At 34.3% G+C, this 18,207-nt stretch overlaps 1 protein-coding gene across 1 annotated transcript in view; it reads right to left on the bottom strand.

The window, feature by feature from the left end:
• MOXD1 (monooxygenase DBH like 1) overlaps positions 1–18,207 on the bottom strand; it is a 78,084-nt gene that overhangs the window by 42,741 nt on the left and 17,136 nt on the right. The window contains exons 2-4 of the mRNA XM_012736627.3: positions 13,941–14,087; positions 12,112–12,279; positions 11,889–11,972 (exon numbers count right to left, since the gene is read on the bottom strand). Coding sequence (XP_012592081.1) covers positions 11,889–11,972; positions 12,112–12,279; positions 13,941–14,087 — 399 coding nt within the window. The remainder of the gene's footprint in view (positions 1–11,888; positions 11,973–12,111; positions 12,280–13,940; positions 14,088–18,207) is intronic.

Genomic DNA, 18,207 nt, shown 5'->3' with positions numbered 1-18,207 from the left:
AGCAAGGCTCAATCATAACATTTTTGATACGTTAGTGTAATATTTTTCTTTATAAAATAGATATATTATTAAACTTTTAAGTATGATCTGAATTTTTTGATGTAGAAATACAGTCATGTTAAATGCCCCAAATTGATATTTTAAACAATACAACTGTGCTGCCATTTATGATGTGGTTAAAATCATTCACTCTGATTTATGTGTTTCATAAACTTGAATATAAAATATCTCATTTAATATTGCTATTAAAAGCAAGTCCCCATATATAATTTTTCTGCTAAATTCTAAAAGTGCCATTTGTAAAAAAGTGCCATAAAAATTTCATTGTTGCCTCAATAAGGTAATGGATGGCATCCTCTTTTGATAAGTAAGCAATTTTTTATATTGACTATAGAAATAAAAATAAAATTTGCATATTATATCCTATGGTAACACAAAAAAATTATTGATATTACTTTTACAATTTTTAAGACATCCTTTTACTACAGCTTATTTTATAAACATATAAATATTTATAAATTTATCTCATAAATTTCTAGCTTTGTCAATTCCAACATTTAACAAAAGAAGCCAGAATTTTAAGGGTAAAAATCACTTAGAACAATCTCTCAGTTATACAGATTTATCGTCTTCGAATTGTGTTATTAGCATGAGTCCCATCCCATGAGAGGCACTGTGGTATAGTTACATTAATTTTCAGCTGATCAGTGGTTAAGGAAAGATTAGAACCCAGACTCTCAGTCTGGTTTTTAGGCCACTCAGAGATCCCAACACTTCTAGTTTTCTCTCAGGCAACATATCTCTTCTTGTAGAGTACTCTACACTGGGCATTTTTCTTATAAACTTAACCACCAAATGAAAATATTAGTATTTCCTCTCAAAAGTTGCATTTTATAGACTGTTATAGTGAAGAGGAATAAAATAGTCTATTACCATTATTTTCACTTAACTCTAAAAGACTATGTTCACTCAGCTTAAACAGAAGGCTTTGACTTGCTTCCAATGATCCTTATGCTACAAGATGTGTCCGATAAGATTAGCAGGCTCATTGCTTCCTTTCCACTGAAATTATTTCCAATTCCTTTCTCTCTACCATCATCACTGAGATTTAACATTCCACCCCTTTTTGTAATTATATGTGTAATCTTTAGCCTAATCATTTTAATGCTAATCTTATTTAAGTGACTTCCTAATTCACAAATGAAACTTTCCATATGTCATCTATTGTTAAGGAGCATTTTTCAACCCCTAAGGGTGAAAACATCAGGCCGCTGTGTACTCAGATGCCACTAGCTAGGTCTAAGTCCGTTTCCAAGATCTTTGAACTGATGTCTCTGGAAGATTCTGGTAGATTTTGCTCATGGAGCCCTGGGTCTATGCATTAATTCTGTAAGACTCAAAAGTACCCTGGCACAATATGATATTGTGCACTTCAAACTTTGGTAAGAAGGTAGATCTCATGTACAATGTTCTCAGCACAACAAAAAAATAAAAGGACACAGGAAACTTTGGAAGGTGAATATGTCTATTACCTTCATTTTAGTGATGACATTACAAGTTTTTGCATGTGTCTAAACTCATCAAATTGCACACATTAAATACATGCAGTTCCTTGTGTATCTGTTATACCTCATTAAATCTGTCAAAGAATAAAAAGTAGCCTGGACTCTGAGAAGTTTACTCAAAGGATATGAGCTATCAGATATCTCTCACACAAATTCTTTTTCATTGTAACATACACATCTTGAAAAAATCTTAATGCCTGGGGTAGCAAAATTATATAGAGAAAGATCAACTAGTTTTTTCCAGGAAGATCTGTGTTCAAGTTTTGTTTCTGCTTCACCTAATTTGTGTTAATGAAGAGCAAGCTACTTAACCGCTTCGGTAAGGCGCTCACTGGCCGCGAACCCTTGCCCACAGCCAGCACTCAGAGTCCACTCACAAAAAATAGTTTGTGCTGTGCATTGACGACAAATCCATTTTGCTCTTGTGTGATGAGGAAAACTTTAAAGCACTGAAAGCTTGTTTTACTTTATAGGCAGCTTTACTTATATTGTAATTCATAATAGGTGACATATACATATATGCTTTTATTATTTTTTTTAAATGTTCATAATTTTATTTTGATAAATGAAAAATTAGAAAAGTCAATTCAAAATTATGGTTATATTTCATTCATATCATAAAGAAACAAGGCAAGTTTTTGAATATTATGATAAATTTTATTCTTTGGTATGATAAATTTCAAAGCATGGGGCTACACATAGGCCAACATTACATTGTTTACAATAGTATCTAGTACTATGCCTTTTATTATTTTTTTGAGCATACAATACATCTTAATGGATTTTCCATTTTTGTTTTATCACTATTGTAAGGTGCTGAAAAATGTATTTCTCTAAAACACATGAGATTTTCTGATGCAGTACAAGGGTTATATTGCCTCGATTCGGAGTACTGTTGTAGAAGTTTTGTTATTAATACTAAAGTCGATGCTTGGCTATGTGCGTTCATCTGTGATTATCAACCATAGTCGACACTCGTACTGAAGTGGTTAAGCTTGCTGTGCCTCAGTGTGTTCATTTGGAAAGTGGTGGTAATTCAACTTACACTGTGGGAGGCTGTGACTGAAGATCTAATGAGATAATGTATTTAAAGTAGCAAAAAATATGTAAGTATTTTACCTAATACTTCCCTGTACGTAAGTAAATTTTACCACAACTTCTAACCCTATTGTGCTATCAACATCTAGAATTCAACATAAATATCTTAGTAGTCTTTCAATAAAATACTGTTAATTAAATTATTTACTAATTTTTATAGTGAATACTTCCCAATCAATGTTCTAGTGCTTTTCAATTTTGTCATCTAACCTTTTGGACTACTTGAAAAAAATATACAAGGTTGGAGTTAGAGGTGGGTGGCAGAAAAAAAACTTAAAAAAAATTTTTTTATGTCTGTTGAAAATGGCATTATTTAAGGCCATAGAATGGAAGGCTAATGGGTGGCCTAAGAATGTAAAAGAATATTTCCCAGAGGAAAGTTACCAGTTGGTTTTTATCCTTACTTAGACAAGAACAGGAGGTAATAAGCTTAAATTTCATTTGGTTTAGAGTGATGGAAGCAAACTATGAAATCTAATTCCCAGGGAATCTTTTCTTCGAAATAAAATTGAGACTTACTGCCTACCATCGTTTCAATGCAGCCCTGACTCTAAGTATGAGAAAATACTAGATGAAATTTTAGTCATCCATCTCTATAATCCTCTTCAGGGGAAGAAAACAAGCAATTACAAGCCTATTATGCAACAGGTGTTTTCACTTGTATTCATTTAATCTTCACTGAAAATTATTTTTCCTGTCTTGCAAATGAAGACACAAGCTCAGAGTTTAGTTTGCCCAAGGTTATTGGGCTAATGAGATACAGAGTTAGAATACAACCACCACCCATCTGCAGATCCCATCCTTGTGCACTGCACCAACCTATCTCAGTAAAGTTTTGCTTGTCCTGGCACTCTTCATTTTTATCCTTATTTTTAAATGACATCATCTGCAGGATTTAAGAGGTAGCCGAAAACCAAAGCAAATTGGGGATATAGCCAGTACTTACTGATCTATCTAATACATGCCAAACATATAAGCACTCTACAGATATCTCATTTGATGACAGCTAACCTTTGAGTCAAAAAATTATTATTAGTCCTATGTACAGATGGAAACCAAAGACTCAAAGAAATTAAATTGCTTGCCCTGGATTATCACACGCTGGTAGGTTGCGGAGCCAAGATTTAACCCATGTGTCCTGGCCCAGTAGACTCTACAACAGCCACTAGATAATATGGACACTGTAAAGATTTCAGTTCCATAGTTTGATTTGATGTGAATGCCCTGAATTTTCATTGTCTTTTTGTGTATATAAGCAGTTGTTATAGGAACTCAACAGTCATTAAATAATATCAAGTTCACTTAAGTTTATTGGAATTTAAAGATTAAAAAGAGTGAGTTATAGCCCAGAAATAAGAAAGTCTATGGGCCTCTTTTTTAAAAATTTAAGTATTTCTCTTAATAGACCAAGTAGCCGCAGATGTCTCTAGACACTCTGAATTCTCTGGGGGGTTCTGGGATACTTTGGCCTGCTCTTGGGATGCCTCAAGAGTTACACTAAGAGAGTCCATGCTGAGGTGCTAAAGGAGGCCTTTTAACTTCAAGGGAGGTAATGGGGTCCAAGGCATTTTCACATCGATGTGCCCAGGAACTGGGAGAAGCAAGTATGTGGGAACTCAGACCACAGGGGTCCAAATCCCAGCACAGACTTCACTTTTTGTTTTCATCAAGTCAAAGATATTTAGAAGTAGAAAGAGCGAATTGAGATCATCTGTTCCAATCCTTTTATCTTACAGACAAGGAACTTGAGGACCAGGCGAGGTTAAGTACTTTCTCTAGGGTCAGAAAGCTAATTAGTGACAGAGTTAGCAATAAATCACTTCCATGAAAAGACATGCCTTCAGAGTAAATTTAATTACCTTGTACTCTCAAGTGGCTGTTAAGAACACCCATGTAGCTAGACAATCTCCAATGTTTCTGCGAATTCTCATAAACTTAAGTGAGCTTGTTATCGATACTGTTTAATGTCTATTGAGTTTCTATAACAACTGCTAACACACACAAAAAGACAATGAAAATTCAAAGCATTCACGTCAAATTGAACTATGGAACCACAAATCTTTACAGTGTCCATGATAACCAATATGGTGTTGCAAAGCAGACATAACCCAGGAGGTCTAACATGAATTGACAGCACTGAGCTAGCTAAATCAGCAATCTTTCAAATGCAAGAATTTGAGTTAAATCATTACTGTCAGGACAGTGTTACCACCAACTTTTCTCTGTTCAAAGAGATAGTTTCAGCCACAGTAAATGCCCAAATATTTTCATCTCTTCTGTAGTAGATTAAAAAAAACATATAAAACTTCATGTGTACTCGGACATAAAGGATAAAATTATCTTGCATTTGTAAACACTATGCCACAAATTCCCAAAGAAGGGGACTCTTCTGATTTTATAGCATAACTTTTTCTAGAAGATCAAGAATCTCATAGTTTGTCAATGGATGACAAAACCCACAGGTATAATGGTAACCCATTGGTATTAAGAACTTAATAATCAAATATAGTGTTGCAAAGTGTTTAAAAGTAGAAAGTATTTTCATACCAGGTATATTGTGAAAGTTAATTTGTTTCAACACGCTAAGTAAATCTATCCAAAGGTTTGCCTGTAGAAAATAAGGTTAAATTAGTCAAGGATAAAATGGAAACATCAGTGAGCAAAAGAAAACTTCTACAGAGTTGGAATGGATATGAATGAAAAAACACAGAACCATTCAGCCAATAGGCAATAGCAAACACCCACTGGTGTCTCATGTGATAAAGTGAAGCAGGAGGTGAACACATGAAAAGAGAATGAGAACCAGATCGGGGAGTCCATGGAAACGCATCCTCATAACAAGCCAAAAATTCTATTTCCATCGGGGGAAAAAAAAAACCACATCAATTAAAATATATTTCAAAATATCATTTCGGGGGAAAAAACGAAAGAGATATCCTGTCAGAGAAGAGCTAATTCTAATAGTTGCAAAATCATGTCGTTTGGCACTAAGAATGCTTATATTCCCACAGTTTACTAAATTTAACTTTGAAGGCTTACACATTTTCAGAAAATAGAAACCATTTATCACATTTCAGAATTGTGTTAATGATAAAGTTCTCCATTTGATGGTGTCTTTTTCTTTAAAAAAAAAAAAAGAGCAGCAATGTCCATTTAATATGATGTATTAAGCCAAATGTTCATGTTATTTGTCAGGATGGGGAAATCAATTCTGGAGTGACTATTTCATGGCTCTACAGTACTCTGGTTTCAGGGACATTTCCATGGTTATTCGATGTCAATTATTCTTAGATTTTCATGTCCTAGGAAACATTCCCCAAATTAAATCATTGAGATTTATAAATGTCACCAATAGAAGAGAACAACAGCATCTAATTTCATGGAAAGATGTCTGTTCAGTAGCAAGTTATAAAGCATATAGCATTTCCCTTCCCACATCTACTGATGAAGAGAATGATGACTGCATTCTGTTTACCTCAACTTCACATTTCTCCAAGGCAGAAAGTTTCCAAGGAGACCTCCTTAAATGAAATAATTGACAATCTAGGTTTTATTTGGAAATCTGATTGTCTAGAAAGGGTTGACTGGTTTGTGATCCCTCAGCAACCCAGAAACCTAACAAAATGATCAACAGATTAGCCAATTATGTATTGCTAGTGATCAACAACATTTTTTTTTTTACTTAGTTTGTTTAATAGATACCATGTGTCAGGCACTATTCTAAATACTTTACAAATAGTAAACTTATTTGATTCATTTATTAGTTACTGCAATCTTGTTAGATAAGAACTATTATTATCCCCAATTTCCAGATAAGGAAACTGAGACACAGAGAGATAAATAATCTGCCTGAGGTCACACAACTAGTAAATGTAAATTTCTCTTAAAACTCAGCAAAAGAAAATGTTTGAACATGATGTTCTATACTTTTTTGGGCCTCATCACTAAATAAGTAGTTAGTTTGTAATGAAAAGTCATTCAGAGAGCAACATTAAAAATAAATTGCCTGATAATAATAGTTGGGCTCGTGATTAATTTTCTGAGTGTCGCATACTGTGCTAAGTGCTAAAAAATTATTTTTAATTAAAAAAAAACCCTCCTATTTTATCCATAGTTTAAACAATCCCATAAGGAAGGCCTTGTTTCCATTTAAATGAGATCTATCTGCAAGTAGCTAACAACTTTCCCATAGTTACGTGACCAATAAATGGAAAAAAGACCATCCATCCAATCGCAGAATCCACCTACTAGAGCATGAGGCTTACTGCCTCCCTGTGAGGAAGCTGGTCCTTTAAGGAAAGAGGACTAAGGGATAGTGATTTTAGCTGGCTGGTTTCCCTTCTTCTCCTCTTTACCATAATAGGCCATCAACAAGTATTCATTAAATTGAATGAGACACATCATGTTCAAACCCATGAATTAGAAATGTTCATCTATGAGGAGAATTCCCTCACAAAAAAAGCCCCTCAAAAGAAGCAGCGTGTTCAACCAGCTGATAACCCCAGCCTCTAGCAGAGCATATCCGAACATGACTATGAGTGGTGACAATGACACGACTATTGACTAAAGAGAATAGAAAGCATCACCTTCTCTCAAATATTTAAATATAGGGTAAAGTCACATCTATGGTAAAGCTTAAAGAGACTCATGCTGAAATACAGAGAGAAGGGCTAGGGAGAGGGTCTCAAGTGTCTGTCACAGAGCTGATTTCTGATAAGTGTAGTTTTAATATAAATTAGCAAGAATATTATTTTTCTACAATTTCCATATCCTCCTGCAAGTGTGACACGCTATCATCTGACAATACCCACATTTTCAAGTCAAAATTGTAAAGATTTTTTTCAGGAATCAAAATACAAATCAAGAAATTGGAATCACAAATGAACTGGAAAAGCCAGTCATTTTTATTATAATCTCATCTTTCCTGCAGATAAAATCATTTATGTTTATTTTAAAATTTTGATAATTTTAAAGATTATTTATCTTATTTCATAGTTTTAGAAGCAAACAAATTTTTACATGATTAAGACTTAAATTTAAAATGTAATTAATATTTTTAAATTTAGTTATTGCCATCAAACTACTGATGTATTTTATTTGCTTAGTCAATTATTACAGCTACAAAATGTATACAGTGGTACCATTTTTACCAAGGGGGATATGTTCCCAAACCCCCAGTGGATGCCTGAAACTACGAACCTTATATATATTTCTTTCTATATATACATACCTTGATAAAGTTTAGTTTATAAATTAGGCACAGTAAGAGATTAACAACAACTAAGCGCAGAACAATTATAACAATATTCTGTAATAAAAGTTATGTGAATATGCCTCTCTTTCAAAATATCTTATTATACTGCACTTACCCTTTTCTTCTCATTATGTGAGATGACAGAGTGCCTATGTGATGAGATGAAGTGAGATGAATGACATGGGCACTGTGACATAGCCTTAGGCTACTATTGACCTTCTGCATTCCTGAATCTGTGTAAACATCACTTACTTCCAGTAAATGGCTCAGTGACACTCATTTCGGGAATCCCTTGCTGAAGTCTTCATACAGACTCACTGCTTTCTGACGCAGCACGTTGCCATCAATTGGAGCACGTTTCCGTTCGTGGCCCCTACCCACACATTTAATGCCTTTTCCATCTTAACTAAGCATTTATCCTGCATCGTGTCCATGACTTTTGCAGTTTGAGGTGCAACAGCAAAATTACCATGAATCTCTTTTTCCTTATTCACAATTTCACAGACAAAAGATTCATTCTCACCATAGGTCTTGGCAACCTCAGCACATGATTTTTTTTCTTTATTAAGTCAAGGACTTTCTCCTTTTCACTTAAAACAAGCACCTGACAGCTTCTCTTAGACATATCCAAATTGCCAGCATCACTACTCTTGCACTTTAGGGCCACTATGAAGTCAAATAAGGTTATTGAACACAAGCACTGCAATACCACGGCCACTGATCTGATAACTGCGACAGTAGATCTAATAACTGAGACAGCTACTAAGTGAGACTAGCATGTGGGCAGTATGGATACAGCATGGATATGCTCGACAAAGAGATGAGTCAAGTCCCGGGTCACACAGAACAACCCGTGTGAGATTTCATCATGCTACCTACGATGGGGTGCAATTTAAAACTTATGGATTGGCTGTTTCTGGAATTTTCCATTTAATATTTTTTGAGTGTGGTTGACCATGGGTAACTGAAACTGTGAAACCCCAGATAAAGGGATACTTATGTACTATCAACATTTAAACTGTAAATACAAACTATTTCTTTGTTTGAATTAGACTCCAGACAATGAAACTGATTTCTCACAATACTAGTGTAATTCATATTCTTAACACTCATGTCAAATGGCACACCACACAATGCAATGTAAAAGCCATGTTCTCTTTTCTGTGAAAGTACTTTTTGTTTGTATCAGAGAAGGACTGAGGCTTTTTGATACAGAGATCTGTGAGACATAAAATAAAGAATAAGGAGAAGCTCTTAAGCTCTGATGGCTTTTCAAAACAGGTGTCTTTGATTCTATGAAAAGAATATGTACTTTTTCTTAAATTTTTAGAAATCATCTCTGCTAGGGAAAAGAGAATGGAAATTAGGTCATTTCTTAACGCAAGTGCTAGCCTTCTGCATTCTACTTCATTGAGATTTTATGGTAATAGTATAAGCTGCGAATAAAAACTGCCTTAAAACCATTTACATAACCTAAATATTTTAAGTTTCTTTTTTCCGGTAAGGCTTTCATTTTATATATATTGTCCTACTTGAGTTCATTTTCAAGAAAAATGTTTCATAATACTTAATGAATTTTAAAAATATTTTAGGGTTTAACAAGATCAGGAATCTATCCTATAAGTGATATTCTTACATAATAATATAATTATAAATTCTAGTCACCAAACCTCTGTCCCCTGCAACAGAGCACTCCTGTTGACATCAGCACTCCTCTGACCTGCTGTCCCTCCCTCAAATCCCCTCTTGCCCAAGGTAAGGAACTTTTGTTGTTTGGTAGAGTTCCAAACGTCCCAAAAGATGCTCCAGAGTCTTTCATGTCACTAAGATCCCTCTTGATGCAAATGCCTTGTGAAGACAGTAACGTGGTCCCATAAGTGCTTAATTCTAAGCCCACTTAGCTGAGTATTACTATAATATGCCTGTTGTAGAAAAGTTAGCTAAAAATTCTTAGATGAGGTATCCCGCAAATATCCTACACCGAGGGTTGGAACATATATATTGACCTCCTTGAAATGTAGGTAATTACTTTTATTTCATTCAACTCAATTATTATTGGCATTGATAATGACAAGAATAAAATGCATTAACATAAGTGGTGAAGGAGTTTACATCCTTTCAACTGATGTTTGCTGAAAAATGAATAAAGGACCTATTTTGTGAAACATTTCTTTTCATTTCTGAACCTTCAGTTTTATGTTTGTCCCTTAAGCCAGGTCCCAATTAAATTTATTGCAAACGACACACAGTAATATATGACACACAGTACATATAACATTCTCTTTTCTGAGAAAGACTTTTCATTGGTATGAAGGAAGGATTTAAGTACTGTATTAAGTATATAAAATTAGAATTTGCATCCCCCTTTCACATGCTAAAGTAGAAAATAATTTATTGCACAGAGGGAAATGACTCATCTACAGTCATACTGTTGGTAAGTCTTCTGTTTGCAAAAATATCCTACAAATATTTAGGACCACATATTAACTCACTAGCATTCCCTCAACCCACCCCTTTTGCCTCTCTATGTAGTTGTGAATCATTCTGTAAACAAAAGGCAGATCTGTGCAGCTGGACAAATATATTAGGAATTTACAAATGTAAGTCACTTTATAGAATGTTCTCAGTGTTTCCATCTCTGCTAAAATGCTTTGAGGTTGGAAGGGAAAGTGTTATGACTGTCTACCTTTTACAGATTAGGAAACCTAGAGCTACAGCATTACCCCAGAGTGACTTAACCTATGAGTACATGGTTAATTAAAGGGTGGACCTGTAATTCAAACCCACATATTTCCCTCTACATTCCAAAGTCTAGAAATTTGCAACTTTCTTATATCCACACTACCTCTTTACATTGTATGGGGGCTGATAGGAAGCAATATCTGGCCTTCTGAATGTTTACGATATTCTGGATACACTATTTAATTCTGTCTTATTCTTTTTTTTTTTTTTTTTTTTTCAAGACAGAGTCTCACTCTGTTACCCTGGCTACAGTGCTGTGGCATCAGCCTAGCTCACAGCAACCTCAAACTCCTGAGCTCAAGCAATCCTTCTGCCTCAGCCTCCCGAGTAGCTGGGACTACAGGCATGCACCACCATGTCCAGATTATTTTTTCTATATATTTTTAGTTGGCCAATTAATTTATTTCTATTTTTAGTAGAGACAGGGTCTCGCTCTTGCTCAGGCTGGTTTCAAACTCCTGACCTTGAGTGATCCGCCTGCCTCGGCCTCCCAGAGAGCTAGGATTACATGCGTGAGCCACTGCACCTGGTCCAGTCTTACTCTTTTTTATGTCACAGCCACGTCTACCATAATCTCACTGTAAGTTCTTTGAAAGCACAGATCATATCTTCAGCCTCTTTGGAACTGCCAGCAATTATCAGCACAGAGCCAACGACTTGTAACTTTTTAAAAATACTTGTTCATTCACTAACTAGATGCAAAAGTTTTAGGAGGCCCTTTTCAGGGAAGGTGGAAAGAAATTGTATGCCAAAGGCAAATTTGACTTATTTATTACCAGATTCTGTATATTTTCTATTTTCAAAAAATACTGTACTAATGATTTTTATGACAATATCCAGCATTTTCAATGAAGCACATATTTTTTAAAATTATTGGTAGAGAATGTAACCTTCCTGGATATAATTTATCAATATACAAACATATTATTTTAAGTTGCAATTCTAGCAATTCCAATTGTAGAAGTTTTCTAAAAAATAACTAGTGATGTTCAAACTTTTACCTTTGATATGTAAAATTAGGAGATAACTAAAATACCGACTCTTACAATAGCATGCTTTCCGACTCTTACAATGGTATGTGGCTCAGCTAAGCCAGTTCTTTCTTCTCTAAATAACTTCCATATAATTGAAAATCATTTCTATATTTCTTTTACTATTTTCATATTAATGACATCAAGTTTTCCCTCCATTCCTACAAATTAATTTTAGCCTGTCAGCAAGTGACATACCTTTATTACATGATGCTTTTCTTTGAACACAGGAATCTTAAACATTTGGCACCAATATGTTGTATCTTTGTTTGGGATGGGGACCTGTCTTAATAAAAAGGGGAAGAAGAAACAATGTCACATACTCTTGACATGCTATTAAATACAATAATGTAAGCAGAAATGCTTTTATACACTTTTAATACACCCATCCCTACAATCACAAAACCTGAAAAAAACTTACATCCTGATTTACCAGGTCAAAGTATGGTAAGGCCGCAGACAGCACGCTGGGTTTCTCAGGATTCAATAACCTCAGACTCTTGGTGCCTCGATTGGAGTCGTGGTACTTGGGGCCAGCTTCTCCCACATCCTCGTGGTGGTAGGCCCAGATCACTCTCACGGTGCTATCCTGGTGACCAGACATAGGCAAGAGTATGTCTCATGAGAGCACTTTCCTTACCACTGAGTTGAGTTTAAAGAACTCTATTTTAAACAAGATATACAAGTAAAAAACAAAAATAGAGAGAGAATAATGACACTCGGCATTTTTAACATGGTCTCTGACATTAATTGTATACATTTGATTTAGTTATTAAGGATGCAACTAGACAAATTATTATTATTTTTTTGGAAGGAAATCATCTTTTTTGGCAAAATTAGGTGTTCCAAAATAGAATGAAAGGCAAATGACTTAGTAATTAACACTTTCATGAATATGACAATAGCAAATCATCATCATACCAAAACTTTAAACTAGCATCTACTAGTTACCAAGCAAATATTCTTGTTAAGCAGCAGGGACTTTGGAAAATTAGAACCAGTTTTAGTACCATGGAACATTTTAGGAAAAATAACTAAATAGAATAAAAACTAAAATTACCTTAAGACTTTACCTTTCACAGTAGGTTTTTTCCTAGGCACTAGCCTGGTCACATGTATGAATTTATAGAGCAAGTATAAAGACAGAAAGATTTCTGATCCTGGGTTTGTTTATTACACAAGAGTTGCTCTATTGTCATTTTATGAATCTTGGGAATTTCCAAGAGACTCAGGTACCCCAACTAGGGAAAGTACTGTCAGATGAAATTGGTTTCCATTGAGCAACAAAAAGAGAGATTGCCCAAAGGGTTGTGGGTGGGGAAGGTTCGCTGGGGTGTAAAGAAATTGTTCAGTCCTCCCACAGATTGAGGTGCTTTTGCCAGATCTTTATAATAAGAACTTTGAAAAGAAATAATAAAGCAAAAGCTATTTATTTTAAATGTTCTCTTTGCTATATTCTTTCTTAATAAGTCAAATGACTATAATTATTATTCTAATTAAAGCATAATTGTACTGTATATTATATAAAAAGTGATCCATGTCTTTGCATGTGTTTTTCTCTCTTTCTCTTTTACTCTTTATGCTGAATGTTAATCAGAACTGCTTCATATTTTTTATGTTTCCATTTTAAAGTTTTAATTTACCAAATAAAAAAGATAATTATATTGGTCTATACAAAATAAAATTGATCCAAGCAATTCATGGAAATTCCTGATGTACCACATGAATTATATATCCTCTAAATATTTAATTTGCATACACATAAAGATATTAATTTTTGCATGAAGTCTGAAAATAAGAGATCTCATATAATATGGCAATAGGCAATTATAATCAGCCAAGTATTCATCTTGATTTTAGAAAGTTACAAAGATGAATTGGTTATAAATTCCAATTATATCTCAGTATTCAGATTCATAATTCTCTCTTGTGTAATACATGTCTTCAAACCTTATCTACTGTCTATTTTCAAACTTTACAGAGGAGCCAAAATGCATTTATAGCTAAATCATACAAACTTTAAAGAGCTCTTCAAAATGTTAAATTCATACAAAATTGCCATTATTGAAATTTATAGTCTTAGATTTTATTTTTGTCTTCTAAAAAGATTTTTTAAATATTCCCCCAAAGACTATGTGACTTTGTTATCAAAGATTATCTTTAAATATTTGTTTCTTTTATTCTGCAAAGCATTTCACAAGTGTAAGGATACAATTTCTTCATGCATGCATTCACTGACAGACTCCTTACCGTTATACTCTTGTCATTTGTATCACATGTATGCAGTTCTCTGGTAAACTCGATTATTGTGTGTGTGCTATTTTCCATGGCATATTCTAGGTGGTAATCTTGCTGAACATCTTTTTTTAACTCTCTATTTGCATTTGTAAAATAATCCTGTGGAAAATATAGAAAAGAAAAATCAGTCCCACCAGCAGTGTAGGAGTGTTCCTATCTCTGCATCCATGTCAACATTTATTGTTTGGGCACTTTTTGATAAAGGCCATTCTTACTGGAGATAAGTGATATCTTATTGTAGTTCTCATTTGCATTTCCCTGATGATTAGAGATGTTGAGAATTTTTTCATATGTTTTTTGGCCATTACTCTGTCTTCTTTTGAAAAATGTCTGTTCCTTAAAGTGATATAAGTAGATCTACCATTTGATCCAGCAATTCCACTACTGGGCACCTATTCAAAAGATCAAATGGCACTCTACAAAAAAGACACCTGCACTTGAATGTTTATAGTAGCACAATTCACAATTGCAAAGTTGTAGAAACAACTCAAGTGCCCATCAATACATGAGTGGATTAATAAAATGTGGTATATGTATACCATGGAGTACTATTCAGCTTTAAGAAACAATGGTGATATAGCAGCTCTTGTATTTTCCTGGATAGAGCTGGAACCCATTCTACTAAGTGAAGTATCTCAAGAATGGAAAAACAAACACTACATGTACTCACCAGCAAATTGGTATTAACTGATCAACACCTCAGTGGACATTATAGGAATAACATTTATCGGGTGTTGGGCAGGTGGGAGGGGGTAGGAGGGGATGGGTATATACAAACATAATGAGTGAGATGTGCAATATTTGAGGGATGGTCACACTTGAAGCTCTGACTCGAGGGGGCAGGGGGACATAGGCAATATATGTAACCTTAACATTTGTACTCCCATAATATCCTGAAATAAAAAAAAAAAGAAAGAAAAATCAGGATATCCCACATACAGCGTGAAAAGAATTTATAGGATCTTAAAAAAATGATTCTAGGTTTGCTTATTACAAAATCTTGTACATAGAGTCATTTTATAAATCCTGGGGAATTCCAACCAGGAATTTTGCTAGAGTTTACCAACTAGGGAATCTTTCCCTGGAAAACTGGTGCATCTTTGAACTTCTGGCCCTTTAGGAAAAGGCAGCGCAGACTGATAACATCATACAGCATCAAAAGAGATGTAATGAATGAACATTTGATATCATTTAGTACTTTTCTTTCATTGTACAACTAAAAGAGGGCCTTCAGCACTGTAAAATGTCTTACCCCAAAGTGAGATAACTAGTGAGCCTCAAAGCCAGAATCAGCCCCAGAGTTATCACTCTTTCCACGAGTGTGCCTGTGGAGCCTCCCTTTGTTGTTCATAAGAGCAAAAAGACCCAGGGTGGGAGGGTTGTTTCAGCATGAGTTTTAATGGCACATTCTTAATAAAATTCAAGGCAATGGAAAACTAGTTGAATTAAAAGATATTTAAAAACTAGGGAAGTTTTTATTTTGTGAATCAGTCATAATTTTTGTACTAAACGTGTTCAGTGGTGTACAAATCATTTCTGGGAGGCAGGCAAGTGCAGTAGAGAGAGGATGGGCTTTGAAAGCAAATGCCTGGGATCCGACCCCCAGTTGTGCTCCTGAACAGCCTGGAAAAATTGTTGAAATCAAACTCTGAGAGCTTTAGTTTTAACATTAGTAAAACGGGAATAGTATGTACCCCTTTTATGGATTTTGGAAGATAAATAAATGAGATAATATATGGGGGGGTGTAACTGTCTACCATGGTTACCACCCATTCAATGCTGATTTTCTTCCCTCTTTTACACTACAGTTTGATTTTATCCCCAAAGTATCTTCCCGTACCTTTTACCATTTAACTATGATGTTGACAGTTATCAAAATCATGGTGTTCATTTGGTCACTTAAAAAAGACACAAAATTTGCCTTGATTATACTGTTTTTTCAGTGCCAAATGATATTTTATTTTTGAAAAATTATAGAGTTGATTTAGAATATACATGTAGAAACATAATTATAATTACCTTACTAACATTAAAATTGTACTCAAAGAAGTGACTGTATGCTTGACTAAAAAAATACAATATACAAGCTAAAACCACAAATTGTCTATAATAGTCACACTCAGATGGATGGCATTTGACATTTTCATTCCAAGTACCCTTGTAAGGTAAATTATTGAGTATACATAAATTTGGCACCCAGAGTACCAGATCTAGATATTCTTTAATATGTTAAAACCCCAAATTACTGACAATGCACAGAATCTAACCTTTCTTCGCCCCAGTACCAATAACTACAACTTCTGAGTACATTCTATGCACCAGGGTTTGTTTAAACATGTTGCATATATTAACTAATCTAATCTTCACAGCGAATCTATTTTTCCATTTTACAGATAGAGACAAAGAAACAAAAAGCGATTAAGCAACTTGCCCAGGATTCTACAGCTGGTAAATCGTAAAGGCAATATTCAAACCCTGGTATTCTGACCCAGTCTGCACTCTTCTTCACTATTCTATATTATAGGGGCTACTGCTAGAATAGGATGGGTCAGTTTACTTTTTTTATTTTTATTTTTTTCTGTCAATAGAAACTAGCCACATCAATTTTTCACATAAAATGTTACTTTTCTACTGCTCAGGTTGAGGTTTGTCAAAAAATTTCTTCTGAGAAACTTCTTGTAACTTTGAAAGCAATTTAAATGAAATGCTCCTACAATACTATGATTTCCCCATTTTTCTTCACATAGATTTTCAATATGTAAGTGAAATAACAATGTCTATGGACAAAGGAGGATTTGGCTCAACTAAACTATGCCTTTTCACTGAACTCATATTTCATTATGTGATTCAAGCAATCACAGTTTTTGCAAACAAAAGGAATACAGTGCAAACTGTAATCAGTTCAAAGAGTAGAGTAATTATCCTAGTCTCGTAAATATGGTTCCCAAACCATTAGTCCACAAAATATCCAACTGGATTGCCAATTTTCCATTCATTTTATTTCCACTCAACAACTCAACAATACCAACTCCTTCCAGCTATTACACCTTCGTCACTTTTGAGATAACTTACCTATTAGAAAATGGGAGAAACTTCCCTCACTCCTATTGAAGATTCCTTGCACTCATCTGCCTTATGTAATTAGCTGAGTGGTTAATATTTAGAAAAGACAGCTGCCAAATTATTTCGAAGTTTTTGACTCTCAGAAAAATGTGATTCTCTAAAAGAAGCTGATATCGTCAACCTTAATGAGGGAAAATATGATTGGATCTTATTTAAACTAAAATTAAAATGTGAACTAACCTAACCACCACTGTAATTCCACTATAATTTTTTTTCACATTTTCCAACTTTTAGGCCCTGTTTTGGAGGCAGATCTTCAGATGTGACTACAATATACCTTAGCTGTCCAAATGATTTCCATGTTTACTTCAGCTCGACCCTCATTAATGCTTGGAAAACCACATATTAGTTTCTTGCTGTTTTTTCAGGAGACCTTCCCAAATAACTATTCTAAACCTTCTCTATATAAGATGACAATATTTGCCCACCTTCACATCACATCATACAAAGAGAATTTCAGTTATGATACACAAAACCTCCCATCTCCCTTTTCTGTAGCCTAAAAAATACCCACTTTATGGAATAAAAAAAAAATACTGACTGTAAGAGAAAGCAGGAAAAAATGAAAATAAAACAAAGAGCAGATGGGATACACAGAAAATAGACATAAATGAAATGAAGGAGATACATCACAATGAGCCTACAGACACTAAAAGGTTAATCAGATTATGCATATCTTGATGCCAAAAAACTAGATAATTTAGATAAGAAACAAAATCCACAAACCAGCAAAACTGATTCAGGAAAACAAGAGACACTCTGAATAGCCTTTATGGGTAAAGGAAAAAACAAAAACAAAAAACAAAAAAACCTCTCTACAAAGAAAATTTTAGGCCAAAATGCTTTCACTTGGAATTTTACCAACTATTTAAGGAAGAGGTAATACCAATTCTTCACAAACTCTTCTAGAAAATAAGAGGATGGAGTACTTCCCAACTCATTTTTTTTTGATACTAGCATTATCCTGGTACTAAAATTAAAGACATTACTGAAAAATTACAGACCATTGTCTCTCATGGACCTAGATGCAGATTTTCTTAACAGAAATAGAAATATTTCTTAGAAAATAGACCTCAACAATATAAAAAAGGATGAT

The sequence above is a fragment of the Microcebus murinus genome, chromosome 5, assembly GCF_040939455.1.
Source record: "Microcebus murinus isolate Inina chromosome 5, M.murinus_Inina_mat1.0, whole genome shotgun sequence".
In the NCBI taxonomy this organism is placed as follows: Eukaryota; Metazoa; Chordata; class Mammalia; order Primates; family Cheirogaleidae; genus Microcebus; species Microcebus murinus.
Note: the sequence above shows the minus strand (reverse complement) of the source record. Positions and strands in the feature narration are given on the sequence as shown.